This window comes from Rana temporaria, chromosome 4 (assembly GCF_905171775.1).
Source record: "Rana temporaria chromosome 4, aRanTem1.1, whole genome shotgun sequence".
Lineage (NCBI taxonomy): Eukaryota > Metazoa > Chordata > Amphibia > Anura > Ranidae > Rana > Rana temporaria.
Window position 1 is genome coordinate 453729112 of NC_053492.1, and position 26755 is coordinate 453755866.

Sequence of the window (26755 nt, forward strand, 5' to 3'; positions counted from 1 at the left end):
AAAGTGTCTCATTGGACACTAAATAGGTCTATTTTGAAGGATCCTGTCCTAATGAAGGATATTGAGCGATCTCTTCTAGAATACTTTGAGCATAATGATACAGAAGATGTATCCCCTGAAACTTTGTGGGCTGCCCACAAGGCTTCTATCAGGGGCAAAATTATACAAGAGGCCGCTGGCCTCAAGAAACAAAGAAACCTGGACATAAGGAGACTGGAAAACAACTATTTAGACCTCCGTAAAAAACATAAATCTGATCCTCTTAACTTTCCTACTCAGGCACTTGATGCAGCTAGATCTGCCCTAAACTTGGTACTTACCACTAAAGCAGGGGAAGACATGAAATGGACTGGTGCTAATTTCTATAAATTTAAAGATAAAATAGGCCCAATGCTAGCTCATAAACTGTCACCTAGATTTCAATCACGGTCTCTCCCTAAAATAAGGATGATTGATGGTTCTTTCACCCTGAATCCTAGGAAGATAATGGAGGCCTTTCATGATTTTTTTTCTAAGCTTTATGCATCCACTGATGATTCTTCTTCAGAGGGAATGGATGATTTTCTGGACAATTTGAATCTTCCTCAATTGACTGAAATACATAGAGAGGTGATGGAGTCTCCCATATCAGCTGAAGAAGTATTGTTAGTGATTAAAAACCTAAAATTAGATAAAGCCCCGGGCCCTGATGGGTTTTCGAGTGCATATTATAAAACATATTCGAGCATTTTGACACCCTACATGGTTAGATTTTTCAACCACATGACCAGTGGAGTTCCCATAGAAAGGCAACTCAATTTGGCTTATATATCGGTTATCCCTAAGCCAGAAAAGGATCATAGCCTGGTGGAAAACTATAGACCAATATCTCTTATTAATAACGATCTTAAGATACTCACTAAGATAATGGCCAATAGATTGTCCTCTTTCATTGGCCAGTATGTTAGTAAAGATCAAGTAGGCTTCATCGTTGGAAGGCAAGGTCCAGATCAGGTTAGGAGGGCTGTAGATCTGATTTCTATATTGAACTCGGGTTGGACTGGTGATACTAATCAAAGGGGTATGCTTCTTTCTATAGATCTTCAGAAGGCATTTGACTCAGTATCATGGCCATTTATGTTCGGAGTGATGGAACGTTGGGGGTTTGGCACGAAATTTCTTGGAGTCTTATCTGCACTTTACTCTCACCCTAAAGCTAATATACGCTTTCAGGGTATTTTTTCGGAACCTATTGAGATCCATAGGGGTACTAGGCAGGGCTGCCCTTTATCTCCCCTGATATTTGCAATAGTGATGGAATCCCTGGCTATAGCTATTCGTGAAAACTCAAATATCAGGGGAGTTAGATGTGCCAAAATGGAGCATAAATGTGCCTTATTTGCAGATGACCTTTTACTGTTTTTGACCGCTCCAGATACATCCCTACCGGAAATATATTCTCTTTTAGATAAATTCTCTATAGTTTCAGGTCTAACTGTGAATATGGCCAAGTCTAGGGCCCTCAATGTTTCTCTCTCTGAATCCACGGTTTCTCTACTGAAGAAAAATTATGGATTCAAATGGGACACCTCTTATATCAAATACCTGGGTATCTATTTGACCCCCAACATCCAAAATTTGTATTTGGCCAATTACCCCCCTATGTATAGAAAACTTGAGAAAGATTTGAAAGATTGGGGTACTCAGAATATAGGTTGGATTGGTAGAATTAACTCGGTTAAGATGACTCTTCTCCCTAGGCTTTTGTATCTTTTTAGATCATTACCCATACCGATAATTAAAAGTCATCTAAAATCTTTTCAAGGAAAGATTATCAAGTTTATTTGGAACAATAAGGGTCCACGCCTTCCATCTCGCACTCTCTATAACTTGCCTGAACAGGGTGGTCTGGGGGTACCCAACTTATTATGGTACTATCAATCAGCGAGATTGGCACAGTTATCGGAAACTTTTCTTAAACATGAACGCCCTGACTGGTTAGATATAGAAGAGCAGGCGACCCCGACTCTAACGATAGAGGAGTTAATGTGGAGTCCTACCAAGAATAGGCCTTCTATATTATCTCCGACTCTTTCTCAAACCTTAGTTTTATGGGATTCACTTAAAAACAATCCCTCTCTAATTTCTAAAGGCAGACCTTTATCGAGTGTTTTTCTAGACCCACTCTTTGTTGCTAAAATTGATATAGATTCTTTCAAATGGTGGCATGATAAAGGGTTGTATCGTATAGGTCGCTTTTTTTCACGCTCGGGTCCACTTCCTGAACAACACTTCATTGACAAGCTAGGTCTTCCTGTCTAAGAAAAACTAAGATTTTCTCAACTACATGACTATGCACAAAGCCTATGGGATAGTGACTCGATCTCTGGACTATTGACACCTTATGAAAGTAATTGTGATCAGGGTTTAATCAGGAAGGGGAATATTTCAATCATATATCAATCGCTTGCTAATAATTGCACCAAATTACCTCATATGCTGGCCTGGGAAAGGGAACTTAATAACACATGGGATTTATCTGACTGGTGTAGTAACTATACTAGATCCATTAAAGGATATGTGAATATATCCCTTGTAGAGGCTAATGTAAAAATTTATACTAGGTGGTATTTAGTTCCCGTTAAACTGGCTTCCATGTATCCGTCAACTTCGCCCCTATGCTTCAGAGGTTGTCAGGTATTGGGGTCTATGGTACATATATGGTGGGAATGTCCCAAAATACGGGGATACTGGAATAAGGTGTTTAACATAATAAGACGTGTCACAGGCTGTAACTTGCATCAATCCCCCACTATTGCTTTACTTCACGGGATGTTACCCCAGACCTCCAAGGTTACTAGAAAACTCATCCTATACATTCTGACAGGTGCCAGGATCACAATCGCAGCTGCGTGGAAAAAGACTACTGTCTCCATCCGGTATATGAAACAAAAGGTTACATGGATTATGGAACAAGAAAAGAGGGTCTGTTCCATGTTGGATATGTCTACTCTTTTCCATGAAATATGGGAACCTTGGATGAAATTTATGGGAATATCTTTTACCCCGTGAAGGCTGTGATGATATTTATATCCTGAGGACGATGATGTTCGTTGGCAGGCAGGCTGCCATATCTTTTTCCTTTTTCTTTTTTCTTTCTCCTGATCTTCTTCGTACTTTCTTTTTTACTCCTCTTTATGTCTTCTGTCTTTTTTTTCTTTTTTTTCTTTTTCTTCCTTTCTTTGATTTTTCTTTGATTTTATCTCGTTGTCTTATCTACGCGGATAGAATCCTTGCTATTTCTCATTCTCAGTGTGTTATGTTTAGAAAAAAAAAAAAATATATATATAAACATTTGTATTTGCCTATGTTTAGGTTATTAAAGGATTCCACCAAACTTTTGGGGATATTAGGTTTGATAAGGGTTTTGAGAATATATATTTACAGATACCGGTGGGTTTTAGTGATAATTATTGGAGGGAGGGAGGGAGGGGGGATTGAAGGGTTTGCTTGACCTCTTGGACACAGACAGTTCCCGTTGGGGGTGTCAGAGAGGTTATTGTTCTCCAGAAATCCTATCCTTTATTCGTTCCATGAACTTTGGTCTAGTACACACATGGGGTTTTTCTCTTATATATAATTTATTGTGTGGCAACGATAACCCTAAGGAATTATATAGCATATTGAAATATCCTTTTATTTAATTATAAATTATTAGTTAAACCTAGCTTTTCTTCTTAGCTTATACAAACTGTTTTACTCTCACCGTATGGTGATGAGCATATGAAATGGCTAGATATGATGGACAGTTACTACGACAGGACTGTCTAATATGAAAAGTAATGCATTTGATTTATTATTTTCTGTATATTACTGACTTGTATACTGCTGTTATAGTACAAATGTATGTACTTTTATTGAAAATAAACTTAAATTTGAATGAAAAAAAAAGAAAAATGCATATAAGCGTATCATTTTTTTATTTTTTGGTGGGGGAGTGGATCTTGGGTGGGAGTTCCTACTCTTTTTCCCCCAGGACTTGACCCCTGCTTTGGACAGAGTATTGCATCTATCACATTATTGGCATACAATAGTATACATGGTCATAAGTTGGTAATGACACCAAAAATGAAAAGACGGGACTGATAGTGAAGTACATTTGGCAGGTGTTTATTGCACAAAAATGTAGGTTGGTACTTACATAATAGAGATGTTAAACATGCATATCACATTGCATAGAAAAAAGAGAAAAAAAAGAAGAAAGAGAAAAAAAAAGAAAGAGGAAAAAAAGAAAAAGAAAAGAAAAAAAAAAAAATCACATTGCAGGGATAAAATCCAGGAAACGCTGCATCCAGCGTGCGTTCCACCGAAACCCGGACGTGACGTCACAACGTTTGGACTCAACACCGGAAATTACGTCAACATGTTTCGTCCTCCCTCAAGGCGTTATCAAGGACGTTTTTTTTTTTTTTTTTGCCTTCTTTTGGGTCTAGGATTCTATATATGGAGGATTTTGATGTATTCAATTATTTATAAATGTTTTTATTGGTTGAACTTGTTAGTTGTCTTTTTTAAATGGACTAATTATGTAACCATGTAAAAAGCAAACCTAAAACTTAACAAATGTTGGTAACTTTTTCCTTATTTTTCTTCCCTCTATTCCCCTCCTGTAAATTCAGCAAGTTTGGATCGAACCCTAGTGAATAAATCATGTTCACGATATTTTTCATTTTTAGTGTTTAAACATCTGTGCTCATCCCCTGGAAGGTGCCGCTGAGTAGCAGCTTCTGTATGTTTCTTCCTCTTTCACACATGATAAAGAGGTGTTTGCATAATACAATTTCTATAAAGTTGCTAGCTTCTGCATTTCTATGGCAGCTGTTCTTCATAAGCCAGGATACATTTCTTATAGGACTGAACCTAAGTGGCAGCTGGTGAGGCATGAAAGTGCTAGCAAACTCCACCGTGTCACTTTTACCTCCAGGTAAGCGTATAATAACGAATATCGAATAACGAATAAAATGAATATCTCATAGATGCACACTGATTTGGAGATATTCACATGTTTTGCAGCCAGTGACACAGAGGCAAATTAGGTGGTTTCCTAAGGCCTCGCACTCACAGGGGCCTCGCGTCCACCTAATTTGCCTGTGATCAAACACTGGTTACATCGCTGGCGGCTCACCCTACCCCCGCTGGGACCCCAAGCAGCCTCGTCATGCAGAGTCTAATCCGGTGACAGCAGGTGCGGGACAGCAAAGGCCTCTAGGTGGCGGCAGTGTCCGGATGACGGCACCCGGCTCCAGGTGCCATCTCCACAAGACGTCCATGTGGGACCCTAAGTGACATCACTGGCGCAGGCCTCAATCCAGAGCTCTGTGCCACTGTGCTCAAGCCTGGTGAGAGTGACGTTATCGCAGCTAGGCCATTCAAATAGCCAGAGCCCGTGAACCTAGAAGGAAGGCTGGGTGAAGATAGAAGTTCTGCCAGCACTGACAGCGCACACCTGGAGGGTTCCCTTTTACAGGTATTTTTTTTCATAATGTGCTAGTATGTGATGTATACTGGTACATTATGCCATTAACGTGATTCTAAAGTTTCTCTAATAGACCCAAGATCTCGCAATAAAGAGTACCTGACTGTCACTGCCTATAGCTGCTATCACATGGGATACTGTATTTATATTCCCTCTGATAACAATAAAAGTGATCAAAACTAAGAAGCAAAGCAACAGTGAAAAAATTATTTTAATAATTAAAATATGTATTTAAAAATTATTATTTAAAAAAAAAAATTAAAAATATTTTTTTGAATAATTTTTTAAATAATTTTTTTAATTAAAAATTATTTTAATAATTGTAAAATTAATTAATTTAATTAATTAACATTTTATTTTTAAAGTGCCCTTGACACCCCCCCCCCTCCCATGCTCAGGCACAAAGGCAAACCCATGCTTTGGTCCCACATGCGCTCAACCAGTGATCATCCCAGATATCTGCGGTATCACAACGAACATCAGATCATGGGCAGTAATTCTCGCACCAAACCTCTATGGATAGTAAAATGTACAGCGTTTGTATCTATTTACTCAGTGTAACATCATTTTTTTATATTTTACCAAACGATTGGCCATTATATTGTGTTTTTGTGCAATAAATGCCAATTTTTGTTCATTTTTTCTCCAAAAATTGCTTTTGAAAAACCGCTGTGCAAATACCATGTGACATAAAAAATTGCAACACTCATCATTTTATTCTATATCTTTTGCTTTAACTACTTGCCGACCAGCCGCCGCAGTTCTACGGCGGCAGGTCGGCTCCCCTGCGCGAGAGCCCATAGTATAACGTTGGCTCTTTAAGCGTGCGAGGTCCTTACTCTGTAACGAGCAATTGCGCGATCGCCACCGGGCACCCGCGATTGCTTGTTACAGAGTGAGGACCGGGAGCTGTGTGTGTAAACACACAGCTTCCGGTCCTGGCAGGGGGAGAAATGCTGAACAGCGATCAGTAATTTCCCCTAGTGAGGCCACCCCCCCTACAGTTAGAACACACCCAGGGAACATACTTAACCCCTTCCTCGCCCCCAGGTGTTAACCCCTTCCCTGCCAGTGGCATTTTTATAGTAATCCAATGCATTTTTATAGCACTGATCGCTATAAAAATGCCAATGGTCCCAAAAATGTGTCAAAAGTGTCCGAAGTGTCCGCCATAATGTCGCAGTACCGAAAAATAACGCTGATCGCCGCCATTACTAGTAAAAAAAAAAAATATTAATAAAAATGCCATAAAACTACCCCCTATTTTGTAAACGCTATAACTTTTGCGCAAACCAATCAATAAACGTTTATTGCGATTTTTTTTTACAAAAAATATGTAGAAGAATACGTATCGGCCTAAACTGAGGAAAAAAAAAATGTATATATATTTTTGGGGGATATTTATTATTGCAAAAAGTAAAAAATATTAATTTTTTTCTAAATTGTCGCTCTAGTTTTGTTTATAGCGCAAAAACTAAAAACCGCAGAGGTGATCAAATACCACCAAAAGAAAGCTCTATTTGTGGGAATAAAAGGACGCCAATTTTGTTTGGGAGCCACGTCGCACGACCGCGCAATTGTCAGTTAAAGCGACGCAGTGCAGAATCGCAAAAAGTGCTCTGGTCTTTGACCAGCAATATGGTCCGGGGCTTAAGTGGTTAAAATAATATATAATGTTTGGGGATTCTACAGCCGTGGCCAAAAGTTCTGAGAATGACACAAATATTATTTTTCACAGTCTGCGGCCTCAGTTTTTATGATAGCAATTTGCATATACTCTAGAGCAGTGATGGTGAACCTTGGCACCCCAGATGTTTTGGAACTACATTTCCCATGATGCTCAACTACACTGCAGAGTGCCTGAGCATCCTGGGAAATGTAGTTCCAAAACATCTGGGGTGCCAAGGTTCTCCATCACTGCTCCAGAATGTTATGAAGAGTGATCAGATGAATTGCAATTAATTGCAAAGTCCCTCTTTGCCATGAAAATGAACTTAATCCCATAAAAAAAACATTTCCTCTGCATTTTTGAAGAAAGCTTTTGGGCGCCCCAGAAAGTCCAGCAGGTGCCAGGACCGTCTCCCACAGTTGATTCAGCTGTGGGATCTGGGCACCGCCAGTGCAGATCTTGGTCAGGAATGGCAGCAGGCATGTGTGAGCGCATCAGTGGCAGTTAGGGGGACCACGTGTCCCGGATTGCCCGGGACAGTCCCGCATTTTGCAGGTCTGTCCCGGGCACCTTCATTTCAGGACAATACAGTGTCCCGGAATGAAACTGACACAGCCCCCCCCCCCCCCGGCCAAACTAATGCCCCCAAAAAAGGCCGCCACATCACCGCTTTACTCACTGACAGTACTTGTCCTGGCTTGGAATGCCTGGAGGAGCACAATCCCCGCCCCCTGCTTGTGATTGGAGAAATCATAAATCCCGCCTCTTGTGTCCAATCACTGTGCTGTAATTCGTTACAGCACAAGCTGATTTTTGGGAAGAGACGGTGTCCCTGAATGGTAGTTTGGAAATGTGGTCACCCAAGTGGCAGTGCGTCCATGAAGGGCGCAGGAGCGCCGCCCCCTCTCTCCTGTCACCCCTCTCTCACCGTAGATAGATTCATGCATTGCATTACAGCTGTGTGTTTTTTTTGGAAGCGCCTGATTAGAGCCATAGGCTTCCAAATTGTTAATCGCTGTTTACTCAGTGTTGTGTTAGGGGAGCGAATAAATCGCTTCCCTAACACTGACCTCTCAGCCAAATTAGGTGCTCGGGTCTGGTTACCCTGTCACCTGATTGGCTGAAGCGACAATCATAGCAGAGGATAGGAAAAGGATGGGCGAAGACATGAAGACTCGGAGCGTGGAGGACAGCGCCAAGACAGGTAAGTGTCGGGCACACTGGCAGCATTTGATGGGGCACAGTAGCAACAATTGATGGGGCACACTGGCAGCAATTGATGGGGCACACTGGCAGCAGTTGATGGGGCACATTGGTGGTAATTGATGGGGCACACTGGCAGCAGTTGATGGGGCACACTGGCGGCAATTGATGGGGTACACTGGCGGTAATTGATGGTGCACACTGGTGGCAATTGATGGGGCACAGTGGCGGCAATTGATGGGACACACTGGCAGCAATTGATGGGGCACACTGGGGGCAATTGATGGGGCACAGTAGAAACAATTGATGGGCACACTGGCGGCAATTGATGGGGCACACTGGCAGCAATTGATGGGTACAGTGATGACAACTGATGGGGTACACTGGGGGCAATTGATGGGGCACAGTAGCGACAATTTATGGGGCACACTGGCGGCAATTGATGGGACACACTGGCAGCAATTGATGGGGCACACTGGCAGCAATTGATGGGGCACAGTAGAAACAATTGATGGGCACACTGGCGGCAATTGATGGGGCACACTGGCAGCAATTGATGGGTACAGTGACGACAACTGATGGGGCACACTGGCGGCAATTGATGGGGCACACTGGGGGCAATTGATGGGGCACAGTAGCGACAATTGATGGGACACACTGGCGGCAATTGATGGGGCACACTGGCAGCAATTGATGGGTACAGTAGCGAAAACTGATGGGGCACACTGGCGGTAATTGATGGGGCACACTGGCAGAAATTGATGGGGCACACTGGCAGAAATTGATGGGGCACACTGGCGGCAATTGATGGGGTACACTGGCGGTAATTGATGGGGCACACTGGCGGCAATTGATGGGGCACACTGGCAGCAATTGATGGGGCACACTGGCGGCAATTGATGGGGTACACTGGCGGCAATTGATGGGGCACACTGGCGGCAATTGATGGGGCACACTGGCAGCAATTGATGGGGCACACTGGCAGCAATTGATGGGGCACACTGGCGGCAATTGATGGGGCACACTGGCGGCAATTGATGGGCACAGTGGCGACAATTGATGGGGCACACTGGCGGCAATTGATGGGGCACACTGGCGGCAATTGATGGGGCACACTGGCGACAATTGATGGGGCACACTGGCAGCAATTTATGGGTACAGTGGCTGCGCTTGATGTTTTTTTTTTTTATCAGTTTGTTTGCGCCCCCCCCAAAAAAAAAAAAATTTGAGCACCAGCCCCCACTGCATCTGACAAAAAGATCTAAAAACACTGAAGCAGCAGACTTTGTGAAAACTATTATTTGTGTCATTCTCAAAACTTTTGGCCACGGCTGTAAGACCCCTTTCACACCGGCGTTTTTCGGGCACTAAAAATCGAGCCTGTAAAGCATCTGAAAAACGCCTCCCCTGCAGCCCCAGTGTGAGAGCCGGATTGCTTTCACACCAGGGCGGTGCACTTGCAGGACGTTAGAAAAAAATACACATTTTTACTTGTAAACAAAAAGTGCCAGAAAAGGCCTGTTCCTCAAGTAGGTAAACAAAGCATTGTATACAATGCATTTGGGTCTGTACACAGGGAAATAAAATGTAGAAGTTTTTATTTGCAGAAGTTTATTTGGCATATGTACAATGGAACCTCGGATTACAAGCATAATCCGTTGCAGGAGAATACTCGTAATCCAAAGCACTCGCATATCAAAGCGAGTTTCCCCATATAAATCAATGGAAACTAAAATAGTTTGTTCCGCATTGACTTCTATGGCATGCAATACCGCATGTGGCCAGAGGTAGGGGGGTGCCGGAGAGCCTCGGGAATATTTGGGGACAGCTCGGCTGAACTCGGAAACCCTCGGAAAGGCTCTGGAACAAAGTATTTCCGAGTGTTTCAGAGTATTTCCAAACGGCTCCGGTTGGCTCCAGCGCCCCCGCACCTCTGGCCAAATGCGGTACTGCACACCACAGAGGCTTGAATCCTGCTAGTTTTGCGAGACAAAACTCGCAAACCGAGTCAGGGTTTAAAAAAACAAAAAAAAATGCTTGCATTGCGAAATGCTTATTAACCGCGTTACTCGCAATCCGAGATTTCACTGTATGTAGTATTTTAAAAAAGAGGTTACCCTGTATACACACCCCACCTTTTTAGATATGGAAAAGTCATGCCGAATCTGTCTTCTTCTATTTCCTTTATGTGAAAATGTTTAAATTATTAACCACTTCCCGCCCGGTCAATATACAATTGACGTCCGGGAAGTGGTTGTGAAATCCTGACTGGACGTCTATTGACGTCCTGCAGGGTTTCATGCCGGCGCGCGCCCGTGGGGGCGCGCAGCGCGGCGATCGGTGATGCGGGGTGTCAGTCTGACACCCTGCATCTCCGATCTCGGTAAAGAGCCTCCGGCGGATACTCTTTACCATGTGATCAGCCGTGTCCAATCACAGCTGATCACGATGTAAACAGGAAGAGGCGTTGATCGGCTCTTCCTCACTCGCGTCTGACAGACGCAAGTAGAGGAGAGCCGATCGGCAGCTCTCCTGACAGGGGGGGTTCGTGCTGATTGTTTATCAGCGCAGCCCCCCCTTGGATGCCAACACTGGACCACCAGGGAGTGCCCCCCCGGTTGCCAAATGAAGCAAAAGCAAAACAAAAACAATAAAACAAAAAAAATAAACACAATGGATGCCAATCAGTGCCCAAAATGGGCACTGACTGGCAACATGGGCACTGACTATAATGATGCCCAGCAATGCCATTAGTGCAACCCCTCAGTGTCCATCAGTGCCACCCAGTGTCCATCAGTGCCACCTCTTAGTGCCCATCTATGCCTAGTGCCCACCTATCAGTGCCCATCTGTGCCACCCATAAGTACCCATCAGTGCCACCCATAAGTGCCACCCATGAGTGCCCATCAGTGTCGCCAAAGAGTGCCCAGTGCCGCCTATGAGTGCCCATTAGTGCTGCCTATGAGTGCCCATCAGTTCCGCCTATAAGTGCACATCAAAGCAGCATACCAGCGCCGCCTATCGGTGCCCATCAGTGCCACCTCATCGGTGCCCATCAGTGCCGCCATATCAGTGCCCATAATTGAAGAAGAAAACTTACTTATTTACAAATAAAATTAACAGAAAAAAATAAAAACGTATTTTTTTTCAAACATTTCGGTCGTTTTTTAGTTGCGCAAAAAATAAAAATCGCAGAGGTGATCAAATACCACCAAAAGAAAGCTCTATTTGTGGGAACAAAATTATAAAAATTTCATTTGGGTACAGTGTAGCATGACCGAGGAATTGTCATTGTCAAATTGTGACAGCGTATGTGAAAATGTTCCTGGTGAATTTTTTTTTTTTTTTTTTATCAATTAAGAACATAACATACAAAAAAAGGAAAAAGGTTGCTGTACATATTACACAACATTGTAATAGTTCCTGATGAATTCTGTGGCACAGAGGAGCCCCCTAGTGGTCTTAGTGTTCATGTCATGAAAGGTAATTCGTTATTGTGGTATAGTGCTCCCTCTAGTGGGCAAAGTCTAGATCCTTTTTTGATTTTCGACAATTAATTTGCAACAAACGAATACATTCTATTGGGCACAACCTGTACTCTGATCTTAGGGCCAGATTCACAGAGCAGATACGACGGCGTATCTCCTGATACGCCGTCGTATCTGTTGTTCTATCTATGCGACTGATTCATAGATAGAACAACAAGATTCAGTTACGCATAGATATCCCTAAGATCCGACAGGTGTAATTGTTTTACACTGTCGGATCTTAAGATGCAATACTGCGGCCGCTGCGGGGGGGAGTTCGCGTCGTAAACCAGCGTCGGGTATGCAAATTAGGAGTTACGCCGATTCCCGACGGTTTTTCGCGTTCGCTACGTCGCCGCTAGTCTAGTTTCCCGTCGCAAAGTTAGTCGTTTTTTTTTGGTGCCTTAACTTTACACAGCAATCGTATTGCTGTATAAAGTATGGCCGTCGTTCCCGCGTCGAAATTTAAAAAATAACGTCATTTGCGTAAGCCGTCCGGGAATACAGAATTACGCTACGCGCGTCGCCGTTCAAGAAAATGACGTCACTTCACGCAAAGCACGGCGGGAGTTCGGAAATGAAGCATGCGCGGTAGGTCTGGCGCGGGAGCGCGCCTAATTTAAATGGCACACGCCCATTTGAATTGGCCCGCCTTGCGCCGGAGGCCGCCGGCGTAGGTTTTCATTGCAAGTGCTTGGTGAATTAGGCACTTGCGATGAAAAATTGCGGCGGTGTAACGTATCTACGATACGTTACGCCGCCGCCCATCTACGTGAATCTGGCCCCAAGTACCTTCTTTTAGCCTATTACATCTTTATGTAGACCAACAATGATTTTTTTTTTTTTTTTTTTTTCAGATCCTCAGAGAGTTCTTTGCCATGAGGTGCCATGTTGAACTTCCAGTGACCAGAATGAGTGAGAGCGATAACACCAAATTTAACACACCTGCTCCCCATTCACACCTGAGACCTTGTAACATTAATGAGTCACATGACACCGGGAGGGAAAATGGCTAATTGGGCTCAATTTGGACATTTTCACTTAGGGGTGTACTCACTTTTGTTGCCAGTGGTTTAGACACTAATGGCTGTGCGTTGGGTTATTTTGAGGGGACAGCAAATGTACACTGTTATACAAGCTGTACACTCACTACACAACATTGTAGCAAAGTATCATTTCTTCAGTGTTGTCAAATGAAAAGATAGAATAAAATATTTACAAAAATGTGAAATACTGTATATCATTTTTACTTGTTTTAAACTTTTTTTTTTTATATTACTTCCTGATTTCTTGCCTAGGAAAATGATGTCATATATCCCAGGAGTCTTCAGAAAGGGGAGAAAGGGTTTTCTCAGCTAAGCACATCCTCCTGCCTGCATGCCTGAGCTAAGGGCAGATGGATTCTAGGAAGTAAATGTTACATGAATGCTATAAACAAAAAAAGAGCGACAAATGACTTCTTAGGGGTATTGTATGTGTTTCCATATTGTATTTATACTGTTTAACCACTTCCCTACCGAGCCATTGTAAAATGACGTCGGCAGGAACCTTGTCTCCCTCCGGGTGGATGTCATATGACGTCCTGGGCTTCCCGGCTGCTAGGGGGCGCGTGCGCCTGCGGCATCGCTCGGGACCTGATGTGCGTACCCGGCGGCCGCGATATCCGCCGAGCAGCCGCAATTGCCTTCGATCACGGCAGGAGTGTGGATCTGTGTATGTAAACAGACCAATGTGTGTTCCCAGTACAGAGGAACACAGATCAGTCTCCTCCCCTTGTGAGTCCCCTCCCCCCTACAGTTAGAATCACTCCCTAGGGAACATATTTAACCCCTTGATCGCTCCCTAGTGTTAACCCCTTCCCTGCCAGTCACATTTACTCAATAATCAGTGCAGTTTTATAGCACTAATCGCTGTATAAATGTGAATGGTCCCAAAAATGGGTCAAAAGTGTCCGATGTGTCCGTCGCAATGTCACGGTCACAATAAAAATTGCAGATCGCCGCCATTACTAGTAAAAAAAACAAACAAAAGAATGCAATAGATCTATCCCCTATTTTGTAGACGCTATTACTTTTGCGCAAACCAATCAATATACGCTTATTGCGATTTTTTTACCAAAAATATGAAGAAATATACGCATCGGCCTGAACTGAGGAATTTTTTTATTTTTTTTATTTGATATTTATTATAGCAAAAAGTAAAAAATATAGGCCCAGATTCTCATACATTTACGTTGCTCCTGGGCAGCGTAACGTATGTGCTTTACGTTACACCGTCGCAGGTTTACAGGTTTACAGCCTGATTCTCAGAACACTTACCTGTAAACTTGCGGCGGTGTATCGTTAAATCGCTCGGCGCAAGCCTGCCCAATTCAAATGGGGCGGGCACCATTTAAATTAGGCGCGCTCCCACGCCGAGCGTACTGCGCATGCTCCGTCGGGTAAATTACCCGACGTGCATTGCGCTAAATGACGTCGCCCCGACGTCATTTGCTTAGACGTTTACGTAAATGGCGTCCAGCGCCATTCACGGACGTCTTACGCAAACAACGGAATTTTTTTTAAATTCGACGCGGGAACGACGGCCATACTTAACATTGGTTGCCCCTCCTAATAGCAGGGGCAACCTTACGCGTCGCGTACGCTACGGAAACGACGTAAATTCTCAGCGTCGACCGCGCGTATGTTCGGGAATCTCGCGTAATTACCTCATTTGCATAGACGACGGGGAAAACGACGATGCGACACCTAGCGGCGGGAAAAAAAATTGCTTTTAAGATCTGACAGCGTAAGAGCCTTACGCCTGTCGGATCTAATGGGTATCTATGCGTAACTGATTCTAAGAATCAGTCGCATAGATACCCGGGGCCAGATGAGGAGTTACGACAGAGCAAATGGTGTTGCGCCGTCGTAACGCCTTTGAGAATCTGGGCCATAGTGTTTTTTTTTTCAAAATTGACGCTCTTCTTTTGTTTATAGCGCAAAAAAGAGAAACCGCAGAGGTGATTAAATACCACCAAACGGAAGCTCTATTTGTGGGAAAAAAAAATAAAGATTTAATTTGGGTACAGTGTTGCATGACCGCGCAATTGTCATTCAAAGTGCGACAGCGCTGAAAACTAAAAATTGGTCTGGGCAGGAAGGGGATGAAAGTGCCCTGTATTGAAGTGGTTAAACATCCTTTTCCTTAGTTTTTATTAGAGTTCTCACATTTTTCAAGTTGTCAGTAAAAAATGGGCTCCGTCAGTAAGTTTTCTATGTTTTGTCAGTAAAAAAATGCTGCAGGAGGTTGGTAACACTGGTCCATTGACACAGGCAGTGGGACTCGCCCCGCCCCCCCCACGCCTTCGTCACTGGCTTTGATTGACAGCAACAGGAGCCAATGGCTCCCCGGTGCGCCAGCAAAGCCAGTGAGACCCGGAGGTAAAGGGAGAGAAAAGTGGGATGGTTTGGGACACAGTGCTCTGCGCCCCAAGGACAACCAAAAACAAGCCAATTAGAGCCTCAGATTCTAATCACATGCTTGTCAAAAATTGACAGACCTAATAGAAACCCATTAGTCCGGTGCCCTGCACAGTGCACACACATAGAACAATTGATTTATAACCACTTCAGCCCCGGAAAGGATTTGCTCCCTTCCTGACCAGGCCATTTTTTGCGATACGGCACTGCGTCGCTTTAACTGTCAAATGCGCGGTCGCGCGACGTTGTCAGGGCAGGACTTAGGGTGGTGGGGGCCCCTGGAGCAAAGAGGGGTGGGTCGCCTACCGATCATAGTTGTTGAGGGGGGGGTGGGGGGTCTGGATCTGCCGGCCGACCTATCGAAGTTGTTGAGGGGGGCAGTGTGCTGACCAATTATACTTGTTGAGCGGGGGGATCCGCCGGCCGGGGGGGGGGGGGGCGCTGGGCTGCCTTCAGTACCTTACACAGCTGCAGTGAGTATCGAAGCTGTTGAGCGGGGGGGGGGGCTGGGGGCTGCCGAGAATTACATCCATCAGCCGAAGTTGTTGATCGCGGGGGGGGGAGGGGTGCCGAGGATTATATATCCATCCGCCATAGTTGTTGACCGGGGGGGGGGGGGGGCAAGGATTACATCCATCCGCCGAAGTTTTTACGCGGGGGGGGGGGTGGCGAAATTGCAGCGATTGCCGCGAACGGGGAATTGCCGCGATTGCCGCTAAATTGCGGGATGGGGTTGCCGTGATTGCCGTGAAATTGCGGGAGGGGATTTCCGCGATTGCCGCGAATGGGGAACTGCCGCGATTGCTGCAAAATTGCGGGAGGGGGTTGCTGTGATTGCCGCGAAATTGCAGGAGGGGATTGCCGCGATTGCCGCGAACGGGGAATTGCCGCGATTGCTGCAAAATTGCGGGAGGGGGTTGCAGCGATTGCCGTGAAATTGCAGGAGGGGATTGCCGCGATTGCCGCGAACGGGGAATTGCCGCGATTGCTGCAAAATTGCGGGAGGGGGTTGCTGCGATTTCCGCGAAATTGCGGGAGGGGATTGCCGCAATTTCCGCGAACGGGGGATTGCAGCGAAATTGCGGAAGGGGGTTGCCGCGATTGCCGCGATTGGGCCCAGGTCCCCCTATTGGGCGGGGCCCATGGGCTTGAGCCCAGTCAAGCCCAATGGTAAGTCCGGCCCTGGACGCTGCACCCAAACAAAATTGACGTCCTTTTTTTCCCCACAAATAGAGCTTTCTTTTGGTGGCATTTGATCACCTCTGCATTTTTTTATTTTTTGCGCTATAGACAAAAAAAGAGCGACAGTTTTGAAAAGAAAAAAATATATATTTTAGTATTTTCTACAATAAATATCCCCAAAAATATTTTTTAAAAACAAATTTCTTCATCAGTTTAGGCCGATATGTATTCTTCTACATATTTTTAAATATTTATAAAAAATGTATAGAAAAACGCAATAAGTGTATATTAATTGGTTTGCGCAAAAGTTATGGCGTCTACAATATATAGGATAGATTTATGGCATTTTTATATATTTTTTTTTTACCAGTAATGGTGGCGATCAGCGATTTTTATTGGGACTGGGATATTGCGGCGGACACATCGGACACTTTTGACACTTTTTTGGGACCATTGTAATTATTACAGTGATCGGAGCTAAAAATACCACTGATTACTGTATAAATGTCACTGGCAGGAAAGGGGTTAACACCAGGGGGCGATCAACGGGTTAAATGTGTTCCCTCATGTGTGTTCTAACTGTGGGGGGGATGGGAGTGACTTGAGGAGGAAACAGATCGCTGTTCTTAACTAATAGATCATCAGAGCGGGGATTGCCCGCTATAATTGCTTTTATTTGAATTGCCGGGTGTTCCCGGAGCTCACGTCACATAGTCCCAAATCAAAATGAGGAGGAATGAGGGACAGAGGGACATTGCTCCAAATCAGGGACAGTTGAGAGCTATGGTATGTATACCCGGCAGATGCTCACACATATGTGTCCTGTTTACCATTATCACCAAGAAAGTGAAAGTGAAAGAAAATCCCAAATTTTGGGTTGTCACCAGAACAGGAATAGAGAGGAAATCTTCCTATGGGGACACTAGTTCAGGGATTTCCTCTCACTTCCTGTTTTGGCTATGAGACAGGAAGTGAAGGGGAATCCCCCCCCCCCAATAGGACACAGATCAGGTCACCTCTCTACTGATCTGTCATATAAGAATATTCAAGGGGATCAGTGTCTGTATTTTGGATGCTATGGGAGACCTGAGCACCACCAACCACTGAGCAGACCCAGAGATGCTCTGAGCACAGCATCACCCCAACAGCCAATCAGAAATCAGCGTGTGAGCTCATCCAGCCATTCACAGCTCTCCTTTGGCAAGAATCTATACCGCGCCGCTGTCATTGGAGAGTCACGCCTAAACCCTCCATTGGCTGAGAGTGACGGCCGTGGGCGTGGTCCGGAGACAGCAGGGAAGTGTTTTGCTCGGTGACTTCCGGTCCTCGCTGTGTGCCCGTCCATCCATTACCGGCGGAGGGGGATGGTGACCCGGTGCGGCGGGAGACCGGACTTCACTATCACCTGATCGAGGAGCTCATCCCCCCGCTACCGGCCCGGTACGTCCACCGACACTATGGCCAGCATGGCGAGCGGGGAGATGCAGGGCAAGTACCAGAAACTGGCACAGGAGTATTCCAAGGTGAGAGCCCAGATATGTACACCCGACTTCACTGACACCCATCTGCACCACTGACACCCATCTGCACCCACTGACACCCATCATCACCCACTGACACCCATCATCACCCACTGACACCCATCATCACCCACTGACACCCATCATCAACCACTGACACCCATCATCACCCACTGACACCCTTCATCAACCACTGACACCCATCATCACCCACTGACACCCATCATCACCCACTGACACCCATCATCACCCACTGACACCCATCATCACCCACTGACACCCATCTACACCCACTGACACCCATCTACACCCACTGACACCCATCTACACCCTTCATCACCCACTGACACCCATCATCACCCACTGACACCCATCATCACCCACTGACACCCATCTACACCCACTGACACCCATCTACACCCACTGACACCCATCTACACCCACTGACACCCATCTACACCCACTGACACCCGTCATCACCCACTGACACCCGTCATCACCCACTGACACCCGTCATCACCCACTGACACCCATCATCACCCACTGACACCCATCATCACCCACTGACACCCATCATCACCCACTGACACCCATCATCACCCACTGACACCCATCATCACCCACTGACACCCATCATCACCCACTGACACCCATCATCACCCACTGACACCCATCATCACCCACTGACACCCATCATCACCCACTGACACCCATCATCACCCACTGACACCCATCATCACCCACTGACACCCATCATCACCCACTGACACCCATCATCACCCACTGACACCCATCATCACCCACTGACACCCATCATCACCCACTGACACCCATCTACACCCTTCATCACCCACTGACACCCATCTACACCCACTGACACCCTTCATCAACCACTGACACCCTTCATCAACCACTGACACCCGTCATCACCCACTGACACCCGTCATCACCCACTGACACCCGTCATCAACCACTGACACCCGTCATCACCCACTGACACCCATCATCACCCACTGACACCCTTCATCACCCACTGACACCCATCATCACCCACTGACACCCATCATCACCCACTGACACCCATCATCACCCACTGACACCCATCATCACCCACTGACACCCATCATCACCCACTGACACCCATCATCACCCACTGACACCCATCATCACCCACTGACACCCATCTACACCCTTCATCACCCACTGACACCCATCTACACCCACTGACACCCTTCATCAACCACTGACACCCTTCATCAACCACTGACACCCGTCATCACCCACTGACACCCGTCATCACCCACTGACACCCGTCATCAACCACTGACACCCGTCATCACCCACTGACACCCATCATCACCCACTGACACCCTTCATCACCCACTGACACCCATCTACACCCACTGACACCCTTCATCACCCACTGACACCCATCTACACCCACTGACACCCGTCATCACCCACTGACACCCGTCATCACCCACTGACACCCGTCATCACCCACTGACACCCGTCATCACCCACTGACACCCGTCATCACCCACTGACACCCGTCATCACCCACTGACACCCGTCATCACCCACTGACACCCGTCATCACCCACTGACACCCGTCATCACCCACTGACACCCGTCATCACCCACTGACACCCGTCATCACCCACTGACACCCGTCATCACCCACTGACACCCGTCATCACCCACTGACACCCGTCATCACCCACTGACACCCGTCATCACCCACTGACACCCATCTACACCCTTCATCACCCACTGACACCCATCATCACCCACTGACACCCATCATCACCCACTGACACCCATCATCACCCACTGACACCCATCTACACCCACTGACACCCATCTACACCCACTGACACCCATCTACACCCACTGACACCCATCTACACCCACTGACACCCGTCATCACCCACTGACACCCGTCATCACCCACTGACACCCATCTACACCCACTGACACCCATCTACACCCACTGACACCCATCTACACCCACTGACACCCATCTACACCCACTGACACCCATCTACACCCACTGACACCCTTCTACACCCTTCATCACCCACTGACACCCTTCATCACCCACTGACACCCATCATCACCCACTGACACCCGTCTACACCCACTGACACCCGTCTACACCCACTGACACCCGTCTACACCCACTGACACCCATCATCACCCACTGACACCCGTCTACACCCACTGACACCCGTCTACACCCACTGACACCCGTCTACACCCACTGACACCCGTCTACACCCACTGACACCCGTCTACACCCACTGACACCCGTCTACACCCACTGACACCCGTCTACACCCACTGACACCCGTCTACACCCACTGACACCCGTCTACACCCACTGACACCCGTCTACACCCACTGACACCCTTCATCACCCACTGACACCCTTCATCACCCACTGACACCCATCATCACCCACTGACACCCATCATCACCCACTGACACCCATCATCACCCACTGACACCCACTGACACCCGTGTACACCCACTGACACCCGTGTACACCCACTGACACCCGTGTACACCCACTGACACCCGTGTACACCCACTGACACCCGTGTACACCCACTGACACCCGTGTACACCCACTGACACCCGTGTACACCCACTGACACCCGTGTACACCCACTGACACCCGTGTACACCCACTGACACCCGTGTACACCCTTCATCACCCACTGACACCCGTCTACACCCTTCATCACCCTCTGACACCCGTCTACACCCTTCATCACCCTCTGACACCCGTCTACACCCTTCATCACCCACTGACACCCGTCTACACCCTTCATCACCCTCTGACACCCTTCATCACCCACTGACACCCTTCATCACCCTTCATCACCCACTGACATCCGTCTACACCCTTCATCTCCCACTGACACCCATCTACACCCTTCATCTCCCACTGACACCCATCTACACCCTTCATCTCCCACTGACACCCATCTACACCCTTCATCACCCTTCATCACCCACTGACACCCTTTCCCACTCATCCATCACTCATTACCACTGACACCCATCATTTGTCATCTAGTCTGGGGTTGCCTTTAGATCACTGTATTTAAATATACGGTGTACACTATATTACCACAAGTATTGGTACGCCTCTGTATCTTGCAGCCTTTAATAAAATACCTGGTGATCCTGCCACACTGGCCCATCCAAGGCTCTTCCTGTACAGGCTGACAATGCTGGCCCTGTCTATTAGTTTTGCTTCTCAACATCTCACAAGCTTCCAGTGGTGGCAATAAGTGGCTATGAGGAAACTGGATGCCCTGGGGCTTGTCTGCCACTGTCACCACCAGTAATGCCATTCTGAGCATGCAGCCACTACTAAGAAGGTTTAGGAGTGTGTCTATGGGAATGTTTGACCATTCTTCCAGAAGCGCATTTGTGAGGTCAGGCACTGATGTGGACGAGAAGGCCTCTCTCACAGTCTCCGCTCTAATTCATTCCAAAGGTGTTCTATTGGGTTGAGGTCAGGACTCTGTGCATGCCAGTCAAGTTCCTCCACCCCAAACTCGCTACTCCATGTCTTTATGGGCCTTGCTTTGTGCGCTTCCAGCCCCCCCCCCGAGCGCACACACCCCATTAGGATCCTTTCACACTAATTGAGTCCACCTGTCAAGTTTTTCGGGGCGCACCTGATTCCAAGGCCCATTCATCACTATGGACAGGTGAATGTACCCGGGCACAAGTCCATTTACACCCACCATGTCTGCTAAAAAAAAAAAAAAAAAATGGAAGGGGATCCGCCCACTTTCATTTAGGCGATTTGGATTGGAGGTAGTTGGGTGTAAACGGACAGCAGAGTTTGCCCACTCCTGGTTGCCCATAGAGCAGAGAGGGCTCAGTCTGTGTCTGCTCTGCTCAGAAAATGAGCTGACACAGAGTCCTCCACCTGTTCTGCTCTGATTGGCGGGGGATCTGTGAGCTGATCGGCGGGGGATCTGTGAGCTGATCGGCGGGGGATCTGTGAGCTGATCGGCGGGGGATCTGTGAGCTGATCGGCGGCGAATCTGTGAGCTGATAACGGAATCTGTCCCATGTGAAGGGGGACTCAAAGGACGCTGGGGGGTTGGGCGGGAAGGGGTTAATATAATGTTGGCTATGAACATTGAAGTACGTTTTCTAGATGTTAATTAGAAGTGAAGTCCGTCCTTCTCCAGCGCTAATGTATAACTCATACCTAGACTTTGGTCTGCTACCAAACCTGAAAAGTAAATTTTTCTCAAGTCCTCTTTCAGGGCGGCGTCTGAGAGTAAAGGCTCCTCCCACCTAGAAACTGGAAAACCATTATCCACAGTTATAAAAAAAAGAGCATTATACCCCCTGAGCCTTAGATCTTGTGTTTCCTCTGGTCCTGGGGTCTCCAAACTTTCTAAACAAAGGGCCAGTTTACTGTCTGACTTTATGGGGCCGGACTGTGCCCAGTGCGAATAGAAGATGCCCAGGCATTCAGTAGGAGTAACTGCCCCATTGTTGATGTCAGTGGGAGGAATAGTGGTTCATCGTTGGCATCAATGAAAGGAATTGTGCCTCATTGTTGCTGTCAATGAAAGGTATTGTGCCCCATGGTTGGTGTCGATGGAAGGTATTGTGCCCCATGGTTGGTGTCGATGGAAGGAGTTGTGCTCCCATGGTTGGTGTCCGATGGAAGGAATTGTGCCCCGTGGTTGGTGTCCGATGAAAGGAATTGTGCCCCGTGGTTGGTGTCCGATGAAAGGAATTGTGCCCCCGCGGTTGGTGTCCGATGGAAGAAATTGTGCCCCCGCGGTTGGTGTCCGATGGAAGGAATTGTGCCCCCGCGGTTGGTGTCCGATGGAAGGAATTGTGCCTCCGCGGTTGGTGTCCGATGGAAGGAATTGTGCCCCCGCGGTTGGTGTCCGATGGAAGGAATTGTGCCCCCGCGGTTGGTGTCCGATGGAAGGAATTGTGCCCCCGCGGTTGGTGTCCGATGGAAGGAATTGTGCCCCGTGGTTGGTGCCCATGGAAGGAATTGTGCCCCAAGGGCTGAATAAAGGCAAGCAAAGGGCCACAGTTTGGACCCCTGCTCTGGACCAACAGAAGCATTGACTATTTGTTATTGTTTTCCAGACTGCTTGTTACAGGAGCCTCCCTGTCAGGCTGTGCCTTGCTTTTGGGGGAAATCACTCCTGACCCCCCCCCAACATCTTGATTTAAGCCCGAGGATTTGTGTCTACTGGGAGGTATACAACCATCCCTCTCCAGCCGCAGGCTATGTTGTTGGCTTCCCCTAGTGCTTCTCCACTATAGGCCAAGTTGTTTTTTTACCCTACCCATAGAGTTCTCAAGTGCTGCTTGTTCTCCAAAAACACCGATGGCGTATGATGTCACTCATTGCGTGGTGACCCCCCCCCCCTGTCGCTTCTGCGAATGTGTTTCCGCCATCATTTCCAGCGGTGACACATTTGGACGTGCGGGGTGACGTCACCTTTTGAGTGGAGCGTCGCTTCCGGTTTTTGCCAGACACTGCTCCCTGTGACCCCACGAGGACAGTAACGTGAAGAACTGAACTTTCATAGGCTAGAGAACCTGAAAGGAGAGGCACCAAGCAGATTCGTGTTCTTCCACCAATACATATGGTGGGGCTGTTGGGGGCGGAACACGTAAAGGGCCCAATATGCTTAATCACTAGCCGACCAGCCGCCGCAGTTATACGGCAGCAGGTCGGCTCGGCCGACATGCGTGCCCGGCGGGCGTGATCACCGCCGGGCACCCGCGATCGCTGGTTACAGAGCGAGAACCGGGAGCTGTGTGTGTGTGTGTGTGTGTGTGTGTGTGTGTGTGTGTGTGTGTGTGTGTAAACACACAGCTCCTGGTCAGGGCCGGATTCCTGACAAGGCCACCGAGGCCAGGCCTCGGGGCGGCAGTGGGTGCAGGGGCGGCGCCAGTTGTAACACACAGTGGGAGACTGCTGTGTCACAGAGCTTACTGTGAAAGTGTGGGCGCGCTGTGATAAAAGTCCCACCCTCCTCCTAGACCAGCTCATGTGATAGAGGCAGTGTTCTGTCTATCACACAAGCTGGTCTAGGAGGAGGGCAGGACTTTTATCATGCCACGCCCCAACTTTTCACAGTAAGCTCCGTGACACAGCAGGAGATGCCCGATGTGCGTGAGGCTACATTGTTTGGTACAGTAAGGCTGCGATGATGGTGAGGGGGGCTGCAATGATGGTGAGGGAGGCTGCAACGAGGGCACAGTAAGGCGGCAGTGATGGTGAGGCTGCAATGACAGCACAGTAAGGCTGCAATGATGGTGAGGTGGCAATGATGGGCACAGGTTGGGGGACTTTCAGTTTTTTTTTTGGGGGCGGCATTGAAGGACCCGACCTTGGGGCAGCAAAGGGAGAAAATCCAGGCCTGCTCCTGGTCCTGTCAGGGGGAGAAATGCTGATCGTCTGTTCATACAATGTATGAACAGCGATCTGTCATTTCCCCAAGTCAGTCCCACCCCCCCTTTAGTTAGAACACACACAGGGAACATAATTAACCCCTTCCTCGCCCTCTAGTGTTAACCCCTTCCCTGCCAGTGAAATTTTTACAGTAATCAATGCATTTTTTAGCACTGATGGCTAAAAAATGCCAATGGTCCTAAAAATGTGTCACGTGATCAGCTGTCAGCCAATGACAACTGATCACATGATGTAAACAGAAGCCGGTAATAAAAAAAATATAGCCGATTCCCGGCTTCTGTAAAAGGTCCCACACAGGGCCCACCAGTGCTGCTAATCAGTGCCTCATCGGTGCTGCCTATCAGTGCCCATGAGTGCAGCCTCATCAGCGCACATCTATGAAGGAGAAAAATTACCCATTTGCAAAAAAAATTAACAAACCATGAAAACTTTTTTTATTTTTATTTTTTGAAATTTTTTGTCTTTATATTTGTTTAGCAAAAAATCTAAAACCTAGTGGTGATTAAACAATAAAAATGTCATTTGGGTACAGTGTTGCATGACCGCGCAATTGTCATTCGAAAAATTGGCCTGGGCAAGAAGGGGGTAAATGTGCCCAGTAAGCAAGTGGTTAAAGTGGAACTCCGGGTTTACTTTGCCTTTAAATTGTTCCTTCGGACCAAGCGAACGATAAGCCGAGAGGCGGGTGAAAGACGACAATGTATTATCTCACACAGCAAAGAAGAACACCCTGTGTCCCAGAAGGGTGTCTTTTCTGGTGATGCTGCTGGGAGTCGCTGTCTGTCATGGGAAAGGTGGGTATGGAGGCCAAACAGACTATGGGGGTTACAGGCGTGCGGTGTGCATGCACGGTGTCCTGGAACTCCAAGAAGGCAAAAAAGGTACAAACTGTTCATGCTGGTACTGATCTGCTTCCATGTATGGCGTGATCAGATCCAAAAATGATGAAGGGGGACTAGCGGGATCACCAGGTATTAAACAGAATAGAACAGACTTCAAACATATATGTACATTTTCTTAATATGGTCAGATAAACAAGAGACGGTCAGGGAGTGGGGGCGCGGCGCAGGAGGCGGTCAGGGAGTGGGGGCGCGGCGCAGGAGGCGGTCAGGGAGTGGGGGCGCGGCGCAGGAGGCGGTCAGGGAGTGGGGGCGCGGCGCAGGAGGCTGTCAGGGAGTGGGGGCGCAGCGCAGGAGGCGGTCAGGGACTGGGAGCGCGGTGCAAGGGACGGTCAGGGAGTGGGGGCGCGGCGCAGGAGGCGGTCAGGGACTGGGGGTCGAGGCGCAGGAGGCGGTCAGGGAGTGGGGGCGCGGCGCAGGAGGCGGTCAGGGAGTGGGGGCGCGGCGCAGGAGGCGATCAGGGAGTGGGGGCGCAGGAGGCGGTCAGGGAGTGGGGGCGCGGCGCAGGAGGCGGTCAGGGAGTGGGGGCGCGGCGCAGGAGGCGGTCAGGGAGTGGGGGCGCGGCGCAGGAGGCGGTCAGGGACTGGGGGCCGAGGCGCAGGAGGCGGTCAGGGACTGGGGGCCGAGGCGCAGGAGGCGGTCAGGGACTGGGGGCGCGGGGCAGGAGGCGGTCAGGGACTGGGGGCGCGGCGCAGGAGGTGGTCAGGGACTGGGGCAGCGGCGCAGGAGATGGCCAGAGACTGCGCGCATAATACAAGAGATGATCACAGTGCTGCCTCTCAGTGCCACCTTTTAGTGCGGCAATCGGTGCTCATCAGTGCAGCCTCATCATAAGCGCACATCAATGAAAGAAAAATTTGAATGACCTGTTTGCGAAACTTTATAACAAACTTTGAAAACAGTTTTTTAAAAAATAAATACATTTTTTTTTTTGCTACTGTAAACAAACAAAAAATAAAATAAAAACAGTGGTGACTAAATACCACCAAAAGAAAGCTCTATTTGTGTAAAAAAAAAGATAAAAATATATTTTGTGTACAGTGTCGCATGACCGCCCAATTGTCTGTCATTCAGCGTGTGACATCGCCCTTTTATCGCAGTCGGGAGCTGATTATTCTACCAGCTTTGCAGTGTGGGAGGAAATCGGTGTCCCAGGCTGACACCCACCCAAGGAGAGGGAGAACATGCAAACTCCATGCAGATCACATGTCATGGCTAGGATTTTGATCGGAGGACCCCCCCTGTGCTGCTAGGCGGAAGCGTTCCCCCCCCTGTGCTGTAATTAATGGCAG

At 47.7% G+C, this 26755-nt stretch overlaps 1 protein-coding gene across 1 annotated transcript in view; it reads left to right on the forward strand.

Annotated features, from left to right (window-relative positions):
• Positions 1-17814: 17814 nt before the first annotated feature.
• The window catches only part of PPP1R21 (protein phosphatase 1 regulatory subunit 21), a 98650-nt gene continuing 89709 nt past the window's right edge, over positions 17815-26755 (forward strand). Inside the window, exon 1 of the mRNA XM_040351592.1 lies at positions 17815-18080. Within this exon, the coding sequence (XP_040207526.1) occupies positions 18015-18080 (66 nt within the window). The 5' untranslated portion in view covers positions 17815-18014. The remainder of the gene's footprint in view (positions 18081-26755) is intronic.